The sequence below is a fragment of the Anser brachyrhynchus genome (genome assembly GCF_964034855.1).
Source record: "Anser brachyrhynchus genome assembly, chromosome: 17".
Lineage (NCBI taxonomy): Eukaryota > Metazoa > Chordata > Aves > Anseriformes > Anatidae > Anser > Anser brachyrhynchus.
Window position 1 is genome coordinate 5648067 of NC_137710.1, and position 27403 is coordinate 5675469.

The 27403-nt window shown below is 37.3% G+C and overlaps 2 protein-coding genes across 23 annotated transcripts in view; one reads left to right on the forward strand and one right to left on the reverse strand.

The window, feature by feature from the left end:
• Positions 1 to 1669: 1669 nt before the first annotated feature.
• PIWIL1 (piwi like RNA-mediated gene silencing 1) lies at positions 1670 to 21775 on the forward strand. Of its 7 annotated transcripts, none has more exons than XM_080559662.1 (21): positions 1677 to 2545; positions 3179 to 3267; positions 4933 to 5065; positions 5662 to 5787; positions 6541 to 6755; positions 7580 to 7701; positions 8353 to 8433; positions 9069 to 9266; positions 9654 to 9765; positions 11142 to 11262; positions 13792 to 13909; positions 14032 to 14146; positions 15075 to 15262; positions 15886 to 15958; positions 16302 to 16502; positions 16825 to 16928; positions 17462 to 17532; positions 18155 to 18308; positions 19206 to 19331; positions 20572 to 20719; positions 21465 to 21775. In XM_080559662.1, the coding sequence occupies exons 2-21, from the start codon at positions 3187 to 3189 to the stop codon at positions 21579 to 21581; spliced, it is 2604 nt and encodes an 867-aa protein (XP_080415788.1). In that variant the 5' UTR covers positions 1677 to 2545; positions 3179 to 3186; the 3' UTR covers positions 21582 to 21775. The 7 variants fall into 7 exon arrangements, with proteins under 7 accessions (XP_080415792.1, XP_080415788.1, XP_080415786.1 ...); XM_080559660.1 differs by having other exon boundaries at positions 1677 to 2540; XM_080559665.1 differs by lacking the exon at positions 1677 to 2545 and adding an exon at positions 2557 to 2579.
• A 1844-nt stretch (positions 21776 to 23619) lies between these two features.
• The window catches only part of RIMBP2 (RIMS binding protein 2), a 151278-nt gene continuing 147494 nt past the window's right edge, over positions 23620 to 27403 (reverse strand). For 12 of the 16 annotated variants that reach the window (XM_080559635.1, XM_080559630.1, XM_080559629.1 and 9 more), the window contains one exon: positions 23620 to 25091. In XM_080559635.1, coding sequence (XP_080415761.1) covers positions 24903 to 25091 — 189 coding nt within the window. In that variant the 3' untranslated portion in view covers positions 23620 to 24902. Of the gene's footprint in view, positions 26881 to 27403 lie in introns of all 16 variants that reach the window. The other 4 variants (XM_080559634.1, XM_080559631.1, XM_080559640.1 and 1 more) reach the window with 1 other exon arrangement.

Consider the following 27403-nt stretch of genomic DNA (forward strand, 5'->3'; position numbering starts at 1 on the left):
GTCTGCTAGTGCAGTTCCTGGCTCCTACCTCCTCAGGCATCTTTTTCCTGTTTATACTTGTACATCAAATGGGCCTTTGGAAAAATCCCCGATTTTCTTTTGTTCTGTTTTCTTTGTTCTGTTTCCATGCGGTCTTTTCCCCTTTGGAGATGACATGTATGGGAAATGGCTTATTGTAGCAACAGGAGACAGAAGGCAAAAACAATTGCATCACGGGTAAAGCAAACATCAAAGCAAAGTGCAAGCTAAGTAGCTGTGAAAAAATTATTTTCTATGTGATATTTCAACGTGTTGAAGTCCAGCATTAGTAGATTTTTTGGCAACACAGAAAAAGTAAAATGCAAACAACTACCATTTTCAAAATCTCGTTTTTTTTTTTTTTTTTTTTTTTCCGTGTTTCTACTAAAAACCAGCCAGGACTATGGACATGATGCACCTGTTGCAACTGGTGCATTGCCATTTCCACCTTTCCTGTAATTGTGAAAATACATTAAGCCTACCTGTAGAGACAGTTTTAACTATATTTGAATTGGATTAAAAAAAAAGAAAAAAAAAAAAGAAAAAGTCTCAAAGACTGAAAAGAAAATTGGAACCTATCTTTCATTAACTACTAATTAACTGTCTGACTACCCACGTATAAAAATAAGGGTGCTTACTGTGGATGTTTATTTTCATTTTTATTTTCATTTTATAAGGAATTGCTGTAGGTAGCAAACCTGATTAAGTACTTTTAGCAATTCCCATCTAAAGATAATTAAGTTCTGCCATGAAATGGAAGGAACCAGGCATAAAAAAAATAAACATTAAGTATGGCAGATATTTTAAATGAATAAACAAATATAACTATTTCCTACACACACATTCTACTTTCTCACAATTTACATAATGTAAACGACTTTGACAACATCTTTATATTCTGTTTATCCTTAAATACTGTTGAGCTAAGAAAATCTGCATATTGTGTTTTCGCAGCTTCAACCCCCTGACCCACTGGAGAGTTCTGCAGGCTACTGAGCAGTAAAAGTTCCCTCTGTGGGTAAAGAGCCCATGGCAAGCAGTAATCAGCGCTCTCAGAAGCAGTGAACATGCCTCATCTGAGTGTGTGTGTTGAGTTTGTTAAATATTTATCCAGATCCATATTTGAGTAATAAAAATTACATGCTGAAAGTACTTCAACTATCTTTAAGCAGCAATATCCACACTTCCGGAGTTTGAAAGCTTATTTTCAAATTGCAAAAGATAATCTGTTTTCCTAAGTGTGTTACTATGCTGACATCAAGTAGAAGCAATACAGAACTGGTTTTGGAGACAAACTGACAATCCAAATCAAACATAAGGAAATATTTTTATTTTTTATGTTAATACAGCCACTCCTTTTCCACCTGGAATAACAGAGAACAAAGAAAAACAACCTAGTCCTCTATTCCCTGCAGGTAGCTGAAAAATTGTGAATGACCTCATGAGATCAGACCGGTCTTTTATGAAGTTAAGGTTTTAATTAGATAATATTATCTCTTGTCCCTTGAAGTCAGTGTCTCTGGATGCATCACAGTCACCTAAACCTTAAGTTAAAGGCAACTTAAAAACAACAGAAATACGCCCTTGAGCCCTGGCACTGTGTAGGCACCCTGGCTACAGAAGTGTGGGGGCCCTTCCCATTTAGGGCCACTTAATTCCAAGTCATAAAATTTCCTAGTTCTGTTGCAAAGTATCTGAAATTGAGGTTGTGATTCTCTGGAAACAATCATCGCAATTGAACCGGTCTTGGTACTTAGAAAAAGGCACTTTTTTTTCTTTTTTTTTTTCTATTTGATTGCTAGTCTGCTGAAGAACACAGCTCAATATGAGGATGATTGCTCATGTGTTTTGAATTGTTGATGCTTAATTGGGTTGTGCCCAGTCACTCCTTCCAACAGCTTCCATGAAGTGCACATTTAAGCCTATTTGTGTCTATTTTTGTCTATATTCGGCACATCTCTGGAGCAGAGCAAGAAGTTTTACCCGTATCTGTGTAGACAAACACAACCCTCTGAAACAACTTCAGAGTTTTATTTCTTGTTTTATTGCTCCACCTTCTGGCTAACTTACATCCACGTTTCAAGCAAGAATCGCGATGAGGGAATAATTTTTAGGGGAAAGTTCCCTCAGGAAAGTTATAGAAAACAACCAAAAGCCCACTTTGGCTGACAAACGAGCCTCCAGGGCAGGAAGACCTCTCAGCGGTCGTAGGGCCCGGTCCGGTTCACTCAGCCTCCCAGATGTCGGGACCCCTCGCCCTGTGGGGAGCAGCATGCCAACACGACCAGACATGACTTCTTTTTATCCACTTTCATTATTTATCGCCGAGGCAGCGGGCAAGCACGGCAACAGGGCGGGGCAAGTCCCTGTGAGGACAGAGGCGGGAAAAGGCGGCCAGCTTCAGCTGCGTCCGCTGAGGCCGGCCGAGCCCTTCGGGCGTCTTCGGCAGCGCTCGGCCCTCGGCAGCCAATCAGGGGAGGCCGAACGTTCCCGCCTGGCGCCGCCAGCGCGAGCTGCGTGAGGTGAGGTGAGGCGAGGCGTTGGGTCTGGCCTGAGGGGAGGTGGCGGCGGTGATAAAGCCGAGGGCCTGGCTGGGGCGTGTCTGTGGGGGGGGGAGCGGCTGCGGTCATGGGTTGGGCTCTGCTAACGGCCCGAGGCTGGTAGAGGTGCCGGGGCCGAGCCCAGAGAGAGGGCAGGTTGTTGTGGGAGGAGTGCGTGGGCTCAGGGAGTGGTTTGGGGTATTAGGGAGCTGTCCGAGCAGAGGCGTGTGTGTGTGGTGGGGAAGGGGGCGTGAGGTGCTCCAGGGGTAGAGTGGGGAATGGGTCTGAACCCAGTTGCGTACGTAACTTAATGTCGTGGGCCCTGATTTTGGCTTGACTGAGGTTGTGTATTTGCTTGTGCTCTCTAGTTGTCTTTCTGCACAGTTTGAGAGGGCCTCATGGGCTGTGCCATTAGGCCTGTGCTGAGGAGCCGTTACCCACACTGGCTGTTGTGGCTGTGTTAACGTGGAGAGACAAAGGCTGGGGGTTTGTAAATAAGGGTGCATCTTACTGAGCCAGTTTAAATTAAACAAGGGCAAATGTAATAGTGCTGCTCATAATATGTATTGGGTGGGGGAAGTGGGAGATTGAATGCTAATGCTGTACATGCCTTATCTTAGAAGGGAAGATGACAGGAAGAGCTAGAGCCAGAGCCAGAGGGAGGCCTCCGGGACAGGAGACTGCTGTTCCTTCTGTAGGAGCTGCGTCTGTAAGTTGGTTCTTTTTAATTCACATAGCTATGCTCTGAAAAGTCTTAGCTAATATCAGATCTATACATTGGATGATATATGTATGTATATCTCGTGTCAGATGTTTTTAATCAAAAGCAATTAATAAAGCTAAACGTTTTTTGTGATTTTTAAATAAGTGCCCTATTGTAATATAGTTGTCTGAATAGAATGAGTAGAAATAGGAGGTAGCTTATGCGCCTGTTTCTGAAATAGGAAAATGTATCTTGCATCAGTAGCATTGATGGCCCTCTTGAACTTGGAACAGTGTTTATAAACCTGAGACATGATTACTTCAAACTTGTGCTCTATGACTTGAGTAGAATTTATAGCAGAAGTCAGGAGGTGATGTTGGTATCCTGTTGTGGAGGAGGAAAGAAAAGAAACCATGACTATGGGTGAAGTTGGACTACAAATGTTGATGCAGTCCGAGTGGAGAAAAAAATGGTTTCAGCTCTTTTCTCCCTATGTAGACTGACACTATTCTATTGTATAGGCCGAGCATATCTTCCTCCACAAAGGTCAGTTCAAGAAGTGTTTCTAAAGCCATTTTTGTAGGAGGCTGCAGAATGAAGAAAAAAGTTTCATACAAGTTTGGAAAACGAGGGCTTAGGTGTGCACTTGTGTCTCAAGTGAGAACACGATCTGCCCTAATTGTAGGGGAAGACAGTAGCAAGTAGCCATGTGTTGTAGAAATGAACCGTACTATTTGACTTTTACACTGGACTGATATGGATGTATCATAATACCACCAAATTGTTACTGCTAGTGATTTTTTTTTGAAAAAAGGTGAGTGAGGTTTAAGGTCAGAGGCCTACCTTTCCTTACTGATTTTCTGACAAATTTGTGGTTGTTCTTGCTGCAAAGGTAGGAAAAGGGGGGTGGGGAGCAAAGGGATGAGTAGGAAGGAGTACAGGGAAAGAGGACAGTGAGCACAAATTGCAACGAGTTGTTTTGAGTGGACATAAAGACCATAAGGTGGAGAATATAAGAACAGGGAGGCCTGCCTACTTACTTACGTTGTGGAGCGCTGCATTCCGCATCAGAACATGCGTGTGGGAATTGTGAGACAGGTGCCAAGTGCTCTGAGAGTGAAGGGGTAGAGGAATTCCGGGGGGGTGGTGCTGGCAGGGTGTGTGGCAGTGGTTTGAGGGGTCCTACAATAACTGCTGTGTTGTGGGACAGAGCTGCTGAGGTTTCGTAGTTTTATTTATAGAATAAATCTGTATTTCTTCTCTGGACACTTGAATTTGTTTTTTTGGGGGAAAAAAAAAAACCTCATCTATTTCAGGTTATTCTGAAGAATTCTTCCAGACATGACACTCTTTAATGTTACTTAATCATTGAACACTAAAGCTGCAAGAGCTGTTTTTATAAAATAAGTACTGCAGATAAGTGAACATAACTTCCAGAAAAAAAAATATATATATATGTATATCACAAATTGTCACCCATTGTTTTAGTATTTGAAGTACAAAGTAATATCTCTGCTACATTTAATTCCTTTTTTCCCTATATTAAGTGTATAGCTGTTAAACTTGGGTATTTGGGTATTTGAACTTGATTAGTGGCTGTGTTTTGCTGTACTCCCAGAAGCATGCTGTTTCTTCAGTTGTGATAGGAAAAGTTGTTCACAACTGTTGCAGGCTCAACAGGCTTTTTCAAGTCATCCATCTGGTCATCGGCAACCTCAACAGCCAAGTCTTCCGCCAACACTGTCAGAAGAATTCGGTGGCCGTGGACGACAGAGAGGCCCTCAGAGTGTTCCAAAGCCACTAGGTCAGAAAGGGGAAAAAATGTTCATTTCCCACAAGAGCAAGCGTTTTGAAGAGAATGCAGTTAATGAGTTCTTTATACAATGTTTCTAATTCTTCTTTCCAAAATTAGATTCTTCCTAAGATTTGGAAAAGTTTACAGTGTTTACCTTGTGTTGATAGTATTGTCGCTTTAATATGCAGCATAACAGAATGTGGACTTTTGAAAGCTACCTTAAGTGTGCTAGCAATTAAACAGGTTACCAGCTCCTTTATCAAAATAGTAAATAAATAAATAAAAATAGAAGGCTGTTGGCACAATCAACCGCATGACTACCAGTAGTATTTTTTTCTGCTATGTCATTCTTTTTCTTGAATGTTAGTAATGAAATGAAACTCTCACATCACTATGTGTCACAATGTACTCTTTCACATTTCAGTGTTACTGGAGTTGAAACGAGTGCTATTTCCTCTGTATTTGCAGAAGAGATTGACTTGTTTATTAGTCCATCCTTTTTCATCTGGCTAACGAGCTGTTCTGTTTGCATGCTGGTTAAATGTAAATCTTAGGAAGATAGTATGTATTACTTTTCAATTTTTTCTCAATTTTCAAACCAATAGGATTACAGATTTCAGCCGGATTTCAGGAGTTGTCTTTAGCAGATAGGGGTGGACGTCGTCGGGATTTCCATGACCTAGGGGTGAATACTCGGCAAGCCATAGAACATGTTCGAGAATCAAAAACTGGTATGTTCAGATCAGATTATGGTCAACTGTAAGCAAGTTGAAATGAAAAGTAGTTCTTAAAGGTCAACCTAGTATTGCCAATTGCTTTGCATGTTGTAAGGTTTTTGTTTTTGTCTAAGTTTTTTTTTGAATAGGAAGAGTGGATAATCAAAATAAAATGGATAATCCATAATTGACTGCAGTGCACTTTTGGTATTAATTTGTGCTTTTAAGTCTAATGGAAATTGAAATGAAACTTGAAAAAATAGCAAAAATACTTTAACTGACCTGCAGCTAGTTTTCAGTGCATGTTTTTTATTTTTAAATCTTGAAATACCGAAAGAAATGTGATTTTAGCCTGCGTGAATGGGAATGTGGATATCTATATTGATTGATACTTGTGCTGGTTTTTGTTCCATGTTTATTGTTCACGTAAAGAAAGTAATTTGTCCATTTGTGTTTTGGTAGCGATTCATTTCTGTTGTAGATGGTGCTTACCCTTTAGGAGACAGGTTACTGATATAAATTTTTACCTCAATTGATGTGGGAGTTTTCCTGATGGATGAAGGAATTATAAAAAGCTCTGGTGACTGTGATAACACTGTGCATATGTGACAATTTTCTCTAACTTTAATTGTACAGAACAATTGCAGAATGCAACAGATGTCTAATCTCTATATGTATGACAGTATTTTAAAACTTCTCAGAGTTGTTAAAGTACTATAAACTGTTAAAAACTTTTGTAACCACTAGGATGTTTGCCTCTCATTTTAGGTTCTTCAGGTATTATGATAAAATTAATTGCAAATTATTTTCGTCTGACATCTCGACCCAAATGGGCTTTGTATCAGTACCATATTGGCTATAATCCTGAGATGGAAGCACGCCGTCTTCGATCAGCTTTGCTCTTTCAGCATGAAGAGCTAATTGGAAAGACACATGCGTTTGATGGATCAATATTATTCTTACCAAAAAAACTAGGGAATAAGGTGTGATATAAGAATTCTATAATATTCTTATTTTGACTTGCATTTTATGGTGCTTCTTGTTTCTTCCTAGTCTGGCTGAATGTAGAGAATTGATGTCCCATGAGTAACATTTAGTTGGATTGAATTTAGTAGTGTAAGCTAATTTGCTTGCACAGAGAAATCTGGTAATAAACTTCTGATTCTAATTCTCAAGCTCTGCAAACTTGAATAACCCTCTGCACAGAAGCAGATAGTACAGACAGTATATTTCTTTCTACATGGGTCAGTAGGTGTTTACCATATGCATTTTTAATGTTTTTTTTTTATCTCCAGTATCTGAATTACTAAGTAAATATAAAGTTAATTTCCACAACTTGAATCTGTGTTTAGCCCATGATGGTAATTCTGTAAGCGATCTCCCTGTCTTCATCTTGACCCATGAGCTTTCTTGCTCTTGTTCATCCTGTTTTTTTCCCTACTATCTTACTGGGACGGGAGGCAAGGAGGTGTGAGCAAGCGGTGAGGTGGAGTTCGTCTGCTAGCCTCCAGTCAGCCAACCGCAGCAGCCCCCTTTGCGTCCTTGCTAACAATCCGCACCAAGTTGTCTGCTTGTACAAGCTGCTTTGGGGATAGCCTCTGTTCTACACCTAGTGTTTCACCCAAGCAAACAAAGCATTCTTGGTTGCAGTTTACAGTCATAGTAGGAAATTAAATTCCTGTTTCAGCTAATTTTTGAGATTATTACGTAGAATTTTAATATTCTACTACACTTGATATTAATGGAGCAAAGTCCAGCTATAGCCCTGTTTGCCTTCGGTTTTATTAATCTAATTTGGCTTTTTCAGGTTACTGAAGTGTTTAGTAAGACGCGAAATGGAGAAGATGTGAAGATCACAATCACACTGACTAATGAATTGCCACCTAGTTCACCTACATGCCTGCAGTTTTATAACATCATTTTTAGAAGGTTTGCTTGCCAAGTTATGTCTTTATAAGAAGTCATTTGAGAAATATCTGACTTAAGTGTTTCCTTTCTAAGGAATGGACTACAAATCAATATGACAAATGTAAATTTTCAAGCCTTTGTAGCCACTGTTACTATGTGGCCGACCACATCTGGCAACATTTTAGCGTGCAGTCACATGCATGCTTCTGGTACATGTTAGTGAAAAATTAGTTTATGCCTTTTTTCTGAGCAAGCAGAGACATGCTGCAGTGCTCATTGTTGTAGGCAGTTAGCCTGTCTCTGCCCTCTTCTGTCTGTGGATTTGCCTCTTAAAGCACAGTGTAGTTCAAGACTTTGAACTGAAAAATTTATTATTCTTTTCCTTCCATTACAGTCTTTCTACTTGAACTTGCTACCTGGTTTCACTTGAAATGTAGCTTGTTTTGACTGTTACCTTCAGCTGGTTGATAAGGTTATATGCTAACTTATTCTCAACTTCTGAAGTTGTCATTTAATAAACTACATTTCTAAATTTAATTTAATCAAAAGTTCACATTTGTGACTTTCATGTAGTTGGCTGAACAAATAATACAGCTCTGCAGAGGGATGGGACCATGGATAGTTGATAAACTGAATAATAATGGTGAATGACATCTTTATTTCAACTTGCAGGCTTTTGAAGATGATGAATTTGCAGCAGATTGGACGTAACTATTACAACCCCAACGACCCAGTCAGCATCCCTAATCACAGGTTTGGCAAAATGGAAAGCCAGGGGGTGGGGAGAAAGAGGAGGATTTTTCAGTATTGCTCCTGTAGTTTATCTTGTAATAAAGCCGTAGACTTAAAACCCGTTATTCCTATGGAGCATGAGACCTTCTTCTCATAACTTCCTGTTGTGTGCAATATCTGATGACTCTCTACCAATGTGTGTTCTGCTTTTACATTTAACTGGGATGTCAGAAACCTTGCTTAAATGTCTGTAAAGCTGAGATCATTGAATACTTCAATTATAAAGTTCAGGAGTTTCCAGCTTTCATTCTGAAGGCCATTTAACCTGCCAAGTAAATTTGTATTTGTCCATGCCCCACTGCATGGGTAGTTTTTGAACTCCCCTGTTGGAGGCTGTTGCTTTTTTGGGGGTTCAGTAATACTGCTGTATCATTAATTTAGTCAACTTAAGACTTTAAAAAAAAAAAAAGATTAAAGATACCTGCACTTAAAATATTTTTAGTTTTATTAACTTTTGGGATCTTGTTTATATTTGAATGATAGTTTTGTTGTGTCATGGCTATTTTCAAGTGTCTGAGAAAGTGGACAGAAATAAGAGTGAGAACAGAGATGCTTCAAAGTATATTAAGATCCTGTATGTTCTCTTTTTTTGGCAGGTTGATGGTTTGGCCAGGCTTCGCAAGTTCTATTCTCCAGTATGAGGAAAGCATTATGTTATGTGCAGATGTGAGCTATAAGATTCTTCGCAGTGAAACAGTGTTGGATTTTATGTACAGTCTCTATTACCAGGTTGAAGAGCAAAGATTTAGAGATGCCTGTGCTAAAGAACTGATAGGTCTAATTATTCTTACAAAGTAAGTCTCTTTGGACTCTTCTCAGAGATTTGTTTTATTTTTTGGGGGGGTGTTCCATGTCCTGGAATATACAATGAACTATGAACCTGAAAATGTTATCATTGTCCAGTTAGCAAATTAATTGAGGTAACAGCATTTAGAAAAGTGGGAAATGCATCTTGGATTAGGTCTGTTTTCATTTTGTGTTAGTATCATGTAGCTTTTAGTAGAATTGATACCTGTTATGATTGATAACCTGTTATAACTGGAAACCTGAAGTTACTGTTGTTGATAGGAGCAAAACTTCCAACTTAAATGAGTATTGCCATCAACTTTTTTCTTCACAGTTCTATTTCAGTTGTATTTAAGATTTAAAAAATAAATAAAATGGTGAAATTGTTTATTCAGGTACAATAACAGAACATACAGAGTTGATGACATTGACTGGGATGCCAATCCACAGTGTACTTTTAGACGAGCAGATGGCTCTGAGATCAGCTACGTAGACTACTACAAAAGGGTATGGAAGCTTACCTTTCATTCTGTGTATTATGCTTGAACTTGAAACTTCAGAACATCTTCGGAGGTTTTACCTACAATGCATGGATTAGTCATTCCTAGTTGGCTTTAGCAGAATTTTATTTTAATGGATACTATGTAATGTGAAAGAAGTAACTACAGTAGGCAGCTTGCATTGGGTAGGAGTCTCAAGGAGTGGGAAACTGGGCAGAAATGCCAGGAGGATGGCATGGATGATCAAGGAGCCTCTGTAAAGCTCAAAGGCAGAAAGGAAATATGCAGGGACAAGTAACCTGGGAGGAATAGAGAGACAGTGTCCCAGCATGCAGGGACGAGCAGGAAAGCCAAAGCCCAACTGGAGTTGGATGTGGTAAGGGATGTAAAAGACAACAACAAAGGATCTAAGTACATAGGTATTTACTGTATGGTATTTTATTCATAGGTATTCTATAAGACAAAAGGAAGATTAGGGAAAATGTGAGCCCATTTTTGTGAATGAGTTGGGCCCTGGTGACACAGGGTATGGAAAGGGCTGAGGTACTGAATGCTGCCTTTGCCTCAGTCTTCACTAGCAAGACTGGCCTGTCAGGACCTGAGATGGTCCCAGAGACCGTCTTTTGGAAAGCCAAACACTGGAATTGCAGAATCTTCCTACACAGAAGTTTCTGCTGTAAAACTCGATGGAACCTAGTTCAAATTTTGCTTCTAGTTTATTATCTATTCTAGTTCAGGTTGGAGCTCATAATTTTTGTGACTTCATGCCTTTGCTATGATCCCACTTTTTTGTTTGTTTTTAAATGCTGTTCTTTGCATATTTTCTGGGGTGTGATTCTCTTTAAGAATAAGAAAGGGTTAAACTATGAAGTATGTTTGGCTGTCAGCTTTTTTTCTTTCTAAATTAAATCAGTGACCAGTAGACAGACCAGCTCTTGCCAGATGTGAAGAAAGGCTGGGGGGTGGGTGGGTGGGGATGAATTACAGACTTACATGGAATCTTGTTTGATTCTTGTAATGTCTTCAATTAAATTGCTACATAGGGCAGAAACCCTGTCCATTGGAGATCTGAAATGAGCATCCTAATCTTTGGTTAGGTGCTTTGTGTGGTACTGCCTCAGTCAAGGCAGAAGGATTATTTCTGTTATGTCTTAGAAGTCAATAACTTGATGACACCAGCAGAGAGAACAGTGCTTCTGTTTTTGTCCTTTTCTGACAAAGACAGCTCCCCTTAAGTGAATGAATGCGCCAATCAAAAAACAAAAGTTTGCTTTTTTGTTCAATAAAAGCTTTTTTAATAAAAAATACTTTCTGAAGTAAGCATTAAGAAAACCATGTGTTTGTTATGAATAAACTAACATGCAATATGTATTTCTAATACAGCAATATAATCAAGAAATTACTGACTTGAACCAGCCTGTCTTGATCAGTCAGTCTCGGAGGAAGAGAGGAAGCATGATATCAGGACCTGTGGTTCTAATTCCAGAGCTGTGCTACCTAACAGGTACTGTAGCAATAGTTGCTTCACATTCAAGCATCTGTCAAACCATACCTCCTACTGAAACTGATATTTTGACAGCAACCTCTTGCCAAGTTAACTAGAACTGATTTGCTTGTATAAAAGTGAGTTCAGAAACAAGCGTGTAGTTCAGAGTTTAGTTATTTAAATGAGACTGAAAAGTTTGAAGGGTTTTGCTGTTGCATAATCTCCACTTAGGAAGTTGAATGTTGGCACACTAATAACTTAAAAAGTTTTTGACAGTATAACTTCTGTTTGAAAAAGGGAAATTATCTGTAGATAATTTTGTGAGTTGCATAAGAACGTGTTTTTCTCTGAGATATTTAGTTTGCATTTAGCAGTACCTGGCCATCTCAGTTGGATAATTTCTGAGCAAAACGAACTGTCTCAGTTAAACAACTGGTTTGGTTTGCTTTGGAAATCTAAATAAAGAGCTGTGCATCTTACAATTTGGTGTCCCCTCATGCAAAAATCTAAAAATGTCTTCCTTGACATCTGTGCAGATGGAGATGTGTGTTGAGTGAGAGAACCTTAAAGCTCTGATTACTGCTGATGCCACTATGTGGCTGCAGCACATGCACAGCTGATCTGCATGACTGGCAAGAAATGCTTAATACCAGTGATTTTGTGATCCTGAGCAGTAAGCAAATTGCCTCTGCTGGACTTCTCTTTTAAAAAGTATGCCTAAGTCTGCTCTTAGTGGTGACATGATGAATATGTGCATAGAATTTCAGCTGTTTACCTTTTCTTGATAGATGGCACATCCTGTCTCAAGTTCTTGTAAACTATACTTTGGCTGGCATCAAATGCTTTACGTTCGCAGTTTTATAAGGTACCTGTGCAGTTGCACTGGCCTCCTTCTGGGTGTGAAATTGCTGAGCTATGTATTAAAACTGTTTGCTTGCTGTCATTGAGGACAGCCCTAGCATGCTGTAAAAGCATAAAGCCCTTCTAGGATCTCTGATGTGGTCTGTGTAGTTCAGATTTCAGGAGGAGTAATGGAAATGTGGGATTGTTACACTGTTAGAGCTGATTGCTGAACACAACTTGAATCTTGTTACAGATGCCTCCTGGTAATATTTGGAACACATCTAGGATAGTCCAAAACTTATTTCCTGATAGGAATACTGACCAACCTGTCATCCATTGTAGATAGGCTGCCATGGTGGTTGCTTTTCTGTCTCTTGGATAGACTGTTCAGACCTCAGTAAAGGCCTCAAACCCGTTTGAAATGGCAGGACTTGGTTTTGGCTGTTTCCTGGGCTACCACAGATGGGAGGGGTTTTCTCTGTGGAGATCTGGTGACTGGTGTGCATACCTCACTTGGAGCTCAAGAATTGTGTGCTAATTCCTCCAGTTCTAGAGGGTTACTCAGAGTGGCTAGAAAGCTGTTTGGTTTCACGTGCCAAATAAAAGTGCAGTATTTCAACTAGGAGATTTGTTGCCAGCTACAGCTTCCTAGTCAGCTGTTCTGCACTGAGGCACCTTCATTGTCCTTAAGTAGCTCCTAAGCTTGTAGCAAGTACTAAAAGCCATGTGTGTGTTCACAGTAGAATTCAGCATGTTTTTTTAACCACGGATCAGAAGTAACAAATGTACGTATCTTGTATGAAGACCTGGGAGATTACTGAGCATCAAAATATGAAGTTTTAATGTAACAGATAAAGCTTAAAGACAAGCTTGTATGGATTGTAAGAAGACTTTGCATCACAATATTAGGAACGTCTTATTCTGAAAGTGTGTGGTGGTTTTTTTTTTAGCTGACAATCTGTGTAATCAGCCAGGCATGAATATTAATTTAAACTTCAGAGTGCAAAGCTGACCTCAGTGTATTCAGCAACTTCGGAATTTTATCTTGTGTACTCTTTTTTTTTCCCTAATGAAATGAATGACTATATTAATATGTTATGTGCTGGTAGTCTTCACTACATGGGAGGATGAATTCAAAGGTTTGGGGATCTGATAGAAATTATGTTAACACTAGCATGAGTCTACTTAAACATAGGGATTTATTTTCAATCTGGTTAGTAAAAGCAAACTTCCTTTTGCTTCTTTGCTATGAAAAGCATTCTTTGCTAAGAAAACCAAATGGGGGCAATAAGGAAACTAGAAAATACAATTTTCTTTTAAAAATAAGAAAAGGCTGAAGAGGTCGCATGTTACAAATACAGTGAAAACTTCCACTAAACCCAGACAGTGAACAGAAAATATGCTCGCAGTGAAGAGCAAAACTTCTGTACTGTGCTGTCATTGGCAGAGGTATCAGTTGTTACTGTTGTATGGGATGTATTCTTACAACTTAATGTAGACTACTATTAAATTGCCTAAAATAGCACTGACTATTGCATACAAATAATTACTGTCTCTTGGCTAAAGACTGTTACACTCTTCAATTGCTGCAGCCTGAAAGTGAACTGCAGAGAACAGCACTTGTTGGTTTATATAGGTTTTAGAGTTTACTTTTCTTTGTCTAGAGTCTAATTTGTACTCAGAAAATGATTTTGCTGTTACCAGGATTGACTGAGAAGATGCGGAATGATTTTAACATGATGAAAGACTTGGCTATTCATACACGACTGCCACCTGAGCGAAGGCAATGTGAAATTGGAAGACTTATTGACTACATCCAAAAGTATGCTACCTGGGTATCTTCTGTGCTTCATTGTCAACCAGATCTTTCATGACAAAGTTATTAAAAAAAAAAAATCCCAGCAAGAACAAACTTGTTTTAATTGAAATGTTGTTTTTGAACAGAGATGATGGTGTTCAGAAGGAACTCCGGGACTGGGGTTTAAGCTTTGATTCTAAATTGCTATCCTTTACGGGAAGAGTTGTTCAATCAGAAAAGATCCTTCAAGCAGGAAATGTGGTAAATAAAATAACTTCTAAAATTTTCTGCATCTCTCATCAATGAAGCAAGTTCTTAGAGGATGAAATACTACTTGTTGGTTTATAAACAAAACATTAGGAGAGAAAACATGATACGTAAGTCATTGTCCATACAGGACACTTAAAAACTTCTCAAGTAGTTTACAAGTTCTGTTTAAAAGTGCCTGAGTCTGGCTTGAATTACTGTAACGTCTTCCTTGCAAAACAGTCCTTTCTGTCTAAAAGTAGTTTCAGATACGAAAGTAGGAGAATACAGATGTTTTTAATTATTTTTCATTTATTAAAATGCCAAGACTTTCAAATGAAAAGCCACTAATGAGCTCAATGGAAAAAACACATACTCAGCTTTGAATAGATTCTGTAACTCTTTAGTATGAATAACTGAAATTTCAGTTAAATCATGGATTATCATAAAACACTATATAATTGCTCTATAATAGTCTGTGTCCTATTGGGTTTGTTAGTTTTCCATGGGTGTTAGATGGAGAAGGTTTGAATAGTATCTGTGTACTCAGCAAAGCCTGTCTTAAAAAGATCTTGTACCTTCTTTATAATAATACTTGTCTTTTTCTCAAGCAGTTACCTTATTTAAAAATAGATCTAGGGAGAAAAATATATTAATATGTAAACAGCTATATTTATAGTTCTATCTAACTACAACCTGTGTCACAAATAGTAACTTACACTGGCTAAATGAGTGAAACATTTAAAGAAAGTTGGATGCCTTGAAAGTTTTAGATAAAGCTTACTTTAAGTTGGTCAGTGACATTAGTGGAAAAAACAAACAGTCATGTTCTAGGCAAAAGTGTTATAGTCTGTTCTTGAAGCGTATCAGGAGGTCGTTTTATCAGGAGATAGCATGTTCAGTAGGGTGTTGATTTTCTTTCTTTTCAACCTCTTATTTACAGTTTGATTACAATCCTCAGTTTGCTGATTGGTCAAGGGAAACTAGGGTAGCTCCCTTAATCAGCGCAAAGCCTCTGGACAACTGGTTATTAATATACACGCGGCGCAACTATGATACTGCGAATACGTTACTTCAAAATCTGTTTAAAGTCACACCATCTATGGGAATCAGAATGAACAAGGCAACCATGTAAGTGCATTTCCTGAAGTAAAATAATTCTGTACTTACTAAGATATATCTGTTAGCATGCTTCACATGGTAAACGAGATGCAGTAGAGATAGCTAATGTGAGATTCTGTGCTGAGATTTTGACTTAAAGAAAAATAAAATTGCTTTCCGTTTGTGAATTCTTCAGGTTAGTCAATTAACTGAGTTTCTTACTCATATTTCTATTTGTGAAAGCTTTCACTGTGGGGTTGAGGCCTGCCAAAACCAAACAGCATTAGACATCTGGTCATTAAACAAAACCTTTTCAGATGGACCTGTATGTAATGCAAGAAGGAATACGTGTTTTTATGCAGACCTTGAGCATATTTTGATTTGTTCTTTTTACAGATATCTTTATGTGCCTTTCCTTGTTTTTAACTTTAATTGCCATTATAAGCCTAAGTCAAGAGTGATTTCCCTTAGTGTTCAAAAACTGCAAATACTGTATGTTGAACAGCTGTAAATGTGACACTTGACCCATTATGCATCAGTATTTATGTCCTTGCTTAGTATCCTTATTAGTATTTATTTTTATGTCCTTGCTGTGATTTTAATAACAGTTTGAACTATTAATACAGAAAAAACAGCTTTCTCCTCTTTTTCAGGATTGAAGTGGATGATAGAACAGAAGCTTACTTACGGGTCTTACAGCAAAGTATCACTCCTGACACAAACATAGTATGTATTTTAATCTGTAATTTCAAAGCATGTTAATCTGCCATTGTTTTTTAAGACTAGTGGATTATTTCTTAGGAATAAAAACTCCTGGTTCCTGAATATCTACTGTTTCCTACATGCCTGCTCTCATACACCTGTTCAAATTCCAATCGGTCTCAGTATCCTTCTGTTTAAAAAGCCTTTGTACTTGACTCTGAAATACAGCTTCTGAAACTTACCAGATAGCTGATGTATGAATATTTCTCAAGTGTAAGAAAGGTTGTTTTTTTTTTTTGAAAGAACTACATCTGCTATGTATATCTGAGAATCCAGCTTCTTAAAAACTTTTTTTCTCCCTTCAAAGGCAGTTTGTATTTTGTCTAGTTCCCGAAAGGATAAGTATGATGCTATAAAGAAATACCTCTGTACTGATTGTCCCATTCCAAGTCAATGTGTGATTGCTCGCACTTTAAGCAAGCCTCAGACTACTCTGGCTATAGCAACAAAGATTGCCTTGCAAATGAACTGTAAAATGGGTGGAGAGCTTTGGAGTGTTGAGATCCCAGTAAGTATTTCTTTTCTTTCATTTTCCTTATTCAGTCTTATTTTTGGAAAAAAATGCTTGCCTTTTAAATAAAATAAAAAAGCAAATACTTTTTCTAGAGTTTGTTTTGTCTGTAAGAAGGGGCCTGAAGTTCAATTGGACATACGAGGAATGTAGCTCTAAGAAGAGGAATGTAGCTCTAAGAATTAAGCGTCCATGTTTTATTGAAGCAAACTGAAACAGCTAAGCTTATGTCATGATCCTGCTAAATTGTAGGATGGAGGTGATAGGTGCTTTGGCTTGTCTACACATATGAACATGTTCTTTGTTGATTCCTTTTCAGCTGAAACAGGTAATGATTGTGGGAATTGATTGTTACCATGACACTTCAGCTGGGAAGCAGTCAATTGCAGGATTTGTCGCTAGCCTGAATCAAACAATGACACGGTAAGATTCGAAAGCCAAAATAAAATTTCACTTTCCCCTAAGTGAAAAGAGGCTTTAATCTGATAGGCCATCATGTAAGTGTCTGAGTTGATTTAACTGTACATTTTTAATAACAATTAAAATATTAAGTTAGGAATAGATATTTCACTTGGGAATGCTTCCTTGCACTGCATCCGTTGAAAAATTAGTCTTGCCCTTCTTCCACTGTGCTTGACAGAAGGGGACAATGGTGGGACAAGGGCTGAGATGAATGGAGGGCATTGGGGTGACAAGCTCTTCTCCTTTTTGAATTGACTTGTATGAAAGTTTGTTTTTTTTTTTTTTTTAGAAGAATTTCGCATGGTGCTAAGGTACTGGTCTACTACAAGGGTTTTACAGGGAGAGCATTCTCATAGTACACTAACTCTTTCCTGACTGCCTTGACCCACAATAACCATAATGACTAAATGTGCATAGCCATTTTAAAAATGTTTTTTTATTGAAGTAAGCCCAGTAAATGCCTTAAATGTCATCTTTTATTTTGTTATTCACAGGTGGTTCTCACGCTGTGTTGTTCAAACTCGTGGGCAAGAACTTGTGGATGGTCTCAAAGCTTGCTTGCAAAGTAAGGAAAGGCTTTCTGTTCTTGTGGAGCCAGTTAAGGCATGACAAATTAGCTTCCCCAAAACACACCTTTAGCTGCCTTAAGAGGAAGTACTGCCAACTTGTACTTAGATTAAAAAAAATATATATTAAAAATAGTTGTAAATATTGCTGAAATTTAGTATCATTTTGTATACATTCTTTCATCGATTTCCATATTTTTTAATGATAGTTAAATACTTCTTAGAATGAACTTCAAAGAGTGTTTTAGAGGAGATGGATTGAAAGGAGATCAGAATTAATTCTAAAGTAAACAAGTTTTCTTGTTGGCATCTCTAAGAAAATTATCGTGCAGAGCAGGTGGAAGCAACGATTCTAAAATTGATGTGGTTTTGTTGTTCTTTGCTTCTGGGATAGGGATTTGTTTTTAACTTGTGGATTGGCAGCCCTAAAGTCTTCAGTGGGTGGACTGAAAGGTACTTTCAGTTGAGAGTATTGATTTGCTGCTGTGGTGTATTCACATTGTATAACCATGAGAATGTATTTCTTTTTCTTCCCTGTGGTTATTTTGTATGTTATTTCTGAACAGCCTTTGGCAAAGCAGATTCAGAAGTGCCTTTACAATTTACTTTTTTTTTTTTTAGCTGCTCTTAGAGATTGGTTCAAGTGGAATAAGTATTTGCCCTCTCGTATTATTGTGTATCGGGATGGTGTAGGAGATGGACAACTACATACTTTAGTTAATTACGAAGTGCCTCAATTTCTGGATTGCTTAAAGACTGTTGGCAAAGACTACAAGTAAGTCTGTGTCCCCGGCCCCTTTTTTCATACCACAAGGGAAATAAACTCTAGGATAGAAAAAGCAGTTACTGATGACAGTTGTTTATTCTTTTCATCTTTATTGCTTCACATCAAGTAACTGTTTTTCTGATGATTGCTTACATGGTTGGAGAGGCATAACTTGTAATATAATAGGAATTTTTTTAGTACGTACCACATAAGTATTCAGTACACGGCACAACATGTGCACACACATGCATCAGTCATTCTTGATGCATAGTAAGACCTTCTTTCAACTGGTAGATCATACCTGATTACTATTTCATGTGTATGATAGGTCTGCTTCTCTTATCAATTCCGAAAGGACTGTCTATTGCATATGTGTGTCTTCAATTTGACTTTTTTTTAGTCTGCTCTGAATGATGAAGTTACTTTCTGACGTGGCAGGCAAGCGGAACACAAAACAATTGGAACTAGGCAAAACTGAAGTACTTGCTACTTCTGTTTCATTTCTCTAATGGCTTGCTTTTTTCCAAAAAGTATTATTACACACACAAAGTTTTTTTCTATATGTAAAAGATGAAGGAGAGAGAGAGCAGAATCAGCTCTGTACTTGGAAGATTCCTTTCTGGTCTGTCTTTCATCTCCCTGCGAAATCAAATATAAACTGATTTGGTGGACGTTGCACCAAAAACTAAAAATTCGAAATTATGAACAAAGTCCAACTTAATCTAAATGAATGAAACAGTGAAGACTTTTCTTTGAAATTAATGCCCTGGAGAACTCTAAAGTTAATTTTAATTGAAAACTGCAGACAATCTGCTACTGAAATAGTCTCAGTGCAGGTTTTCAAGACAGTTTTTTGTTTTTTTCTTTGTTTTTCTTCTTTTCTTTTATTTTCACTTATTTATTTAGTCCAAAACTTACTGTGATAGTTGTGAAGAAACGAGTGAATACCAGATTCTTTGCACAGTCTGGTGGAGGACTTAAAAACCCACCCCCTGGTACTGTTGTTGATGTTGAGGTTACCAGACCAGAATGGTAAGTTAGTGTATTCTTGTATTATCAGGTTGCTAGCAAATAAAAGAAATATATCCAGTATTAAATTCTGTGGGATTGAATGGAAGAATGCTTTCCACACGTGCCCTTTTGAAAAGAAATGGTATTAAACATGTAGATGGGTAATGGGTAAACATGCAGATGGGAAATGGGTAAGCTTAAATTTTATTAATTCATTAAGCAGTATTTCAGTATTTAGTACTCATATACGTAAGAGTATTATACGTGCTTTGTATTTGTGTGTTTGTTTTGCTTTTGGGTGCTTCTCTTTTTGATTTTTAAAGTCTCTCTGACATCTTATTGATAGGATTACTCAGCTCTCCGTGACTGAAATTAAATTGTCTGGGTGCAGTTTTGATGTTGTGCCTGAACTTTGTCATTTTTAAGGGTACATCATATGAGTAAGCCTTGGAAGTTTTTTTTGGTGGTTGGTAAATTACTAGAAGACAACTTAGAATTACAGAGTCATGTGTGCTTAGGTAAAACATACACACACACCTCATTTGTCTTCATTCACGTGCCACTTTTTAAGCCACACTCCATGGAACTTAGGTCAGGTACCCAGGAAATGCAAAGTTTATTCAGTAGACGGTGGTATGTTGGACTTGTTCAAGGGATGCTGGAGCACATAGGAGAGAGAATATTGTTTTCTGTGGCAGTGCATAGTTAACAATAGCTAGTTTTGCCTTTTTTGTGTGTGTGTATTTAACCGCCTCACTGCAGGTGTTGCAAGTTTACTGATAGTCACTCTGGTTCTACCAACATCCAAAGATGGCTCAGGGTGCTAGTGTACTGTAGTGCTCTATAGTACACGTGTACTGTAGCTGGCTGGTAAGTATTTCTTCTGGAAAGGGTATTTTTCTTGTAAGATGGAGCATCTCTGTGTAGTAGCAAAACGCAGATGAGGAGTGTAAGCTAAGTGTGTGTGCAGGGTGGAGCACATCAGGAGGAAAACTGTGATGAAGGGTTAAGACCTTCATGGCCTTACGACTGCCTGCATCTAATCAGATTCCTTGTGTTCTTCCGTATACTCTGGCCTTTCAAAAATAGAGGGAACTGACTATTTTGTGACCAAAGAAAAGGAATACTTTGCGGTTTACTGCATATGCATGATGTGATTTAAGAGAAATAAGTAGGACAAATGTATGAGGATTTGCATTTTTCTAAGGAAAAACAACTCTTTCTGTATCAGACTTTGGGGGTTTTCCTTCTTTTATTACAGGTATGATTTCTTTATTGTGAGTCAGGCAGTGAGAAATGGCTGTGTTGCACCCACTCATTATAATGTGATATATGACACTAGCAAACTGAAACCAGATCATGTGCAACGTTTAACCTACAAACTTTGCCACATGTACTATAACTGGTCGGTAAGTATTTACTTGGGGAAATTATAGTATTTTTCTTCATAAACTGAGTGCCTCTGTGTAGTAACAACCCACAAGAAGGTAGAAAAATTATCTTTAAAGCACCCATGCAGTTCCAAAATGTCTGCAATTATGCATCTGGACCTAGAGTGGCCATCAGAGAGCTAGTCTCTCACAAGCACCTGGTCTCTCTGAAGTTTGAAGACTAAAGGAATTTTCATTATCACTAGAAAATACTTGATGTTTTGAGTATTATCCCTCAATTCTATGTCAGAAACACAACTGAAGTGATTATTTGTTACTCCCAGCAATAATTTTTGTAGAGATGGAACTGTTGTTGCATTTCCTGTTGGGCCTCTTCTGTTGCATACCAAGATCAGCCCAGAGTCAGCTCATGCTTGAAACATGCTTTAGATTTGTTATCTTAATATTCATAAATACTTCACATGATTTACGTGTCCCACCTTCTGTGAGATAAAGCATGGAATATAAAACCTGCATGACATGCTTTTTTTGAGGGAGGTTGGGAATGGAGTTGAGAATCTGTTTGATTGTACTCTTCTCTAAAGCACTTTTTTAATGCATATCAGTATAAGTAACGTTGTTTCAATAATCTGCATAAATGACAGGGAATCTAAATTTTACGTGTGTCTGAACTCTTGAATTCTAGCTTTCTTTTTGTTACAGTGAAGGCATGCTTTGTTAAATGACTTGAAAGTAATTCCTTTTTTTCTTCCCCCTTCTGCAGGGTGTTATCAGAGTACCTGCTCCTTGCCAGTATGCCCATAAACTGGCTTTCCTTGTAGGTCAGAGTATTCACAGAGAACCAAACCTGTTGCTTTCAGACAGACTTTATTATCTTTGAAGTTGAGATATCAGCTAAAAAACAAAGTGCAGTTCCTTTCTAGAGAATATACAATTGTATGAATTTTTGTGGTTTTGTTGTTCTTATTTTTTCTTTGAGACACATGGGGTGATGAGTGTGCAGTTGTGGACATTGTAGCAGGAAAAAGGTTGAGGTAGCAGATCTGCATTTTGAATAAAAAACACAATTTTCAATATTTGTTGACTGAGGTGTTTTTGGGATTCTTCTCAATATTATCAGTACTTAATTTTATATATGGTTTTGGTGAAGTTTGCTACAGAATCATTCTTAGCTTACAAGATACAGAGTTATGCTGACCAAAATCCACGCTTCTTCAGTTAGCACATTAATCTTCTAATTTCAAAAATGTGATTGTTGTTCCCTTGCTTTCTTGGCTGTTAAAATAAGAGCAGAACTATCTATCTTTTAACTATTTCATATCATCCACCTCTTAAAAAGAGATTGTTTTGCTGTTTTTGGTTATTGAGACATTAAAATAGCAAAGTGCTGCAAAAAAAATTATGGATGGGTTTTTAATGCTTGCCCTTGTAAGTGAATCACAGAGAAATCAGAAACTGTCTTGTGCTCATGTGTCTGCCTAAGAATAGAGGGAAGTGAAGTAGGATTTTTCAAACTGGCATAGCTAAGGAGGGAGCTCTGAGTATACCAAAGCTTTGGGAAATGTCAGATGCAAAAGTACTCTTGTATCTTACTACAACTCTAGAACACCTTTATTATCGATGACTACAGGATTCACTCTACAAAAGGATGGATTTCACTAATCTTGAATGATCTTATGTGGGCTTGGTGGCTTAGCACAGACTATTGTGTTGACATACTTTTGCGTAGTTGTGCAACTTCATGTTAACTGCAGAGTGAATAAAAGATTGTTGTAGACAACTGCAGATTTTAACTGGAATGAACTAAGTTTTGTGGTTAATATTGTTCGTTTTTCTCATTTAGCAAGCATTCAGTTCATTTCCAGCGAAGATATCAGTGTCTAGGTCAGCACTGACTTGCGTTTTAAAAAAAAATAAATTTTACTATTCACAGGGCTTTTGGGATTTTCTATTCCAAATAATTGGAAGTGCTTAGGTATTGCTTTGGATTGTCAGTCTAAGATTCCTAGGGGTAACTGTTCTGCAGGAGTGGCTTAATTTGTAAAGCAGAACACTGACTACTTCAGATGTTGTGTTACCTGGTACAGACTCAAACTAGTTCATGTGGAAGTATTTGGATTAGTGCTGTTTTTTGAAACTAACTTGTGAACCTTGTTCCTCTTCTTTGCAAGATCTGAATAAAGTTGTTGTAATCCTTTATTTGTTTATATACTTCAAGACTGGACTTGGCATACAATGTGACATGCTAGTGTAAATTTTTTTAATCTCTAGAAAGTGTCTGCTTTAGATGAGCTTTTATTCTTCAGCGGAGTTCAGCGGTGTACTACAGTTCAGAAAAATAAGGGGTCTCTACAACCTGCATTCAGTTAATTTTCTCAGCCTAGCAAAAAAAAAAAACACCTTTACCACCCTCTTACTTATATACGAAATTTGAAATGAAGAGAGGCATGTTTTCAGGCAACTTTGTTCGTCTTATTGATGCCATATTGTTGTACTGTATTACTTATATAACTAGGAAAAAATAATATATACTAACATGTACTTACACTTGTCAGGGGTATTCCTCCTGGTATGGTTTGTGTTACTTGAGGTCAGTAAATAAGGAGCTAGTGCACCTGCTGCCTTAGCCTGCTATAGAGAGGCAGGAGGTGACACCTGCATACTGTTTCTTCTCCGCATGGGTGCAGTATTTGAACATGTAGGTTGCACCAGTACTGTAACCTGAATGAATGGATCCTTGTGCATGTCTCTTACCATTTGCGTCTAGTCCTTTAGAGAGGGAGGGACATCTAGCACAATAAGCAGCAGCACATACAGTAGATGCACAAAACATACTGCACTCTACAAAATATCAAATTATTTATTTATATAAAATATATTACACAACAATTGTACACATGCACACACCCACACGGTACTTTACCACAAATTTAGGCCATTTATTTTCTTTAATTAAATGGTATAATCTAGCACACCGTATCTTACAGTAATTTACAATATTATCTGAAGACACAATGGGGAAGCTTTGATCATTCATTTATAAACCTTCCATAAATTACAAAAAGAAAGGCAGTCTGAAAAGTATGTATAAACAGTAAAAACAATTTACAAATGGACAAGAATTACAAAATAGTAACAGCCAATGACTGCCATCAGTGTGTAAGATTGTTTTTATTGAGATGCCAATATTGCAATTAATATTTTTATCACCTTTTGCAGCCTTTTTACTGGCTACGGCTTGTGTATATAACACAGTTTTTGACTTTAGACATGCACTTAATCTTGAATCTGACATCAACAATATGAAAATGCCTTTTAACTTAGGACTGCACCTCCACCAGAAAAAAGGTGGGAAGTAAAGGTTTCTTTTTTATTTTTTTTAATGGTAATTTAGAATAGTGAACCAGGAACTCCAGAACTGGAGTTTGTGATGTTTGTATGATTGAAAGTGGGGGGGTGAGGCTCTGAACAACTTAAACCATATCTGATTTCAGTTTAGTGAATATGTTGACAAAAGAAACCTATACAAGAGTTTTGGTTTGGAGAGGAAAAAAGAAAGAAAGAAAAAAGCATTTTGCTCAGTACTTTCAAACTCTCAAGAGTCGTATCATACATTGAATGGAATTAGCAACATCATATTTGATCTTAAATTACTATGATTTAGGGAAGATGAGGACAGTTGAATACACAGTACATACAAAGTATATGTTGTATATTTATTAGACAGTACAAATCATTGTGCATTAATAAGGCAAAACATCAAGGCTGATTTAAACTAGGAGTTTCAAGACCATTTTTTTTAAATGATTAAGGTTAGACAGAAGAGGGTGATCTCTCTTGAACAGCAATCAATGAACAGATTTTTCTTTTTCACCTGACCCAGGGTTAAAGGAGACTAAAGGCTGAGACTTATCCAATGCGCTTGCAGGTGTTGAATAGACTTCAGCTAAAATCATGTTCTTCCTGTCTTAATCCCCCAACCTTTTTTTTTTTCTTAAAGAAAAGGAATATTTGCAACAATACACCCACCTGCTTTTTTCTTGCTGTTTTAAGCAATTCACATGATTCTATTGATGTCAGAGTTAAAAATGCAAAGGTTTAATAAAGTTGTACTGCATAGTCATGAAAGCCCTAGTTTTGACATTTAAAAAAAAATAATACACAGACTGGAAGCTTTACAAGTTGTCCAGGAGTACATGAATCATTTCACTGCACCAAGTTTTTTCAGCAGTTTCTTGCCTTTGGAAAGCAGCCCCTTTTTCTTTTTCGAGGACATATCCCTGCCTCTCCCGGGACTACCAGAACCCATAGGTGACGTAGGTGACCCAGAATGGAGATGAACTGTGGGGGATGGTGCTCTCCTTGATGTACCTGTATTCTCAGGAGGAACCTATTAGGTACATTGTTATAATTTACTGAATGTTTGAAAGCTTAAAAGCTATTATCATCAAGAAAGTTGGCAACATTATTTGTCCCATTACCCACTTAAACAAAAGGGCTGGTTCATTTCTTCTGTGTCTTAAAATATGGGCGTATAGCAAATATATAAATTTTGAGAAAAAGTATAAACAATAGAAAACATGCCAATACAGCCCTAGTTTGCTTATACTTTTTTAAAGAGAGTTGGTTACACTTCTTTTGCGGTAGTTCTGGCCACAAATGCCACAAAACAGGTTTTGCATTTCAGTACTCTGCTAGTACAAAAATGAAGAGGGACACATTCAGCTATGGATTTAGGAAAAATAAACGTATTAATTACTAGAGATTATCACTCTATAGAAACCAAGCTGTTTCCAGAAGAAATTAGTTCAAATGTTACATGATCACATACTTTTTGTCCTTTAAATGCCTTTTCTTTAAAATTGACTAGCATACTTTATATACATATTTGATAAGATGGCACACTGGCTTAAAAAAAAAAAAAGAAAGAAAAACAAAAGAAAAACCAAAAAGCTAAAATGAACCTTAATTGCAATCAAAGAAAGCTTAAAGACCCTGACTGCTTGATGTGTATGCTGCAGCTATGAGGTTGCTGAATGAAGGTGAATACTTGAACGATAATGACAGCATTCCTAAATATTTTAAGAGAGTTACTTGTTTTAATCATCAAAAGCACTTGAATGAAAATGCTAAAACTACTTACACTCATCCTATCCTAACTACAGTGCCCTGCTGACAAAATATAGTGCTATCTGTTATGATGATATTGTCATATTAGAATCCATGCTTTAGGGACCTCTCTTATCGTGTAGTTCAAGTTAAGGTATTAGCAATTTACTGGTATGTGCAACAGCGAGTTAAGCAAAGGGGCTTCAAGCCTACTTTGATTTTAAATCAAGGTCTAATTCTAATGAAAAAAAAACCAACTTGGTAAAGCACCCCAACGTACACCTGAAGATACCATATATTTAGTCTAATGCATTCATTGAGTGAGCTGCATGTTTCGTATTGACACTTGTATTGCATTGGTAAACCAAACAGTTGCTAATATTTTAAACGTGCACTTTCTAGGAAAATCCAAGTAAAGTGTACCATATGTAGGTTTTTTTTTTTCCTTCTTCCAGAATTGTTAAATAGTCAGTCTTAAGCAAACTGAGGTATAATTGATCGTGAAAAACATATTTTAAGGCAGATAATTTAAGTAGCTGTATTTGACTGTAATGCGTTTCAAAACCAACTCTACTCTTGTACGCTACAGTACACACCAGCTTACGTTTCATTTGTATGTTCTTTAAGGGTTGGGGGTGTTGTGCTTTTCTCTGGGTATAGGAACTTGGAATTTTTATATCCGAGGTTGGCTAACAATGCAATATGCAGCTTTTGTTTGTAGGGTAGTTAGACATCAAACTTGCCTTTCCATGTAAACATAAACATTTAGCTCATGAAGAAATATGTTCCAAATGTTGACCTTCATAAATTGATTTGGATTTGTCTTTGTTTTAGGATTTGTCTCCTAAAAAGCTAAATTGACTTAACTAGATAGAGCAAAAGCATACAGCCTGGTCTTCTGTGGTCACTCATTTTGGAGACATATTTCTTTTTTTTCCCCCACAATTAAGTTTCAAGACTTGCATTAGATAGCCAGGTAGCTTTAATTGAAATCTCTATTGGTATCTTCAGTTGCTCACTTACGTGAAGGCTACATTGCCTTATTAAGGTGTGAAATGAACACTCTTCTTCTGTTTCCAAGCAGATGAGCAAAGAAATAAAAATATATATAAAATATATAATATATAAAAGTATTGCAGTGATGAAACAAAACCAAAAATGAGACACTAAACATGATTAGTTTTTCATAAAAGAGATGTCTCTGGGCAATTAATCAATGCCAGTTGGAATACGAAATCATAAGAATTAAAAGACTGAACACTGTCAATCAGCTGCATTTACTATTTGTATTTAAAGGAATCGTTGTACCAGTCTCATTCACAAGAATTTTTGCCTTCATCTAGCTACTGCATATAGTAAGAGTCATTCAGAAGCATTAGACAATAACTACTTTCACCAGGGAGAAGCTGTATAAACTCAAATTATAATTGAGATTCTATAATGACTGCAATCAAATGTTAGATTTAGATTCTTCATTTGTAAGTGTTCCAAGCTAGTGGAAACCTAGATAAAGTCATTTTTCTTTATGTTTTATATATTTTGAAAGTTAAATAATTTAAAATGGGCAAGTGGATTTAAAATGTTAACAGTCAT

Bases quoted from the DNA above. Each gene is read 5' to 3' on its own strand.
- PIWIL1 (XM_080559662.1), top strand. From the start codon at position 3,187: ATGACAGGAAGAGCTAGAGCCAGAGCCAGAGGGAGGCCTCCGGGACAG. The intron at 9,766-11,141 runs GTATGGAAGCTT...TTTCTAATACAG, and splicing joins ACGTAGACTACTACAAAAGG to CAATATAATCAAGAAATTAC. The intron at 19,332-20,571 runs GTAAGTTAGTGT...CTTTTATTACAG, and splicing joins GAGGTTACCAGACCAGAATG to GTATGATTTCTTTATTGTGA.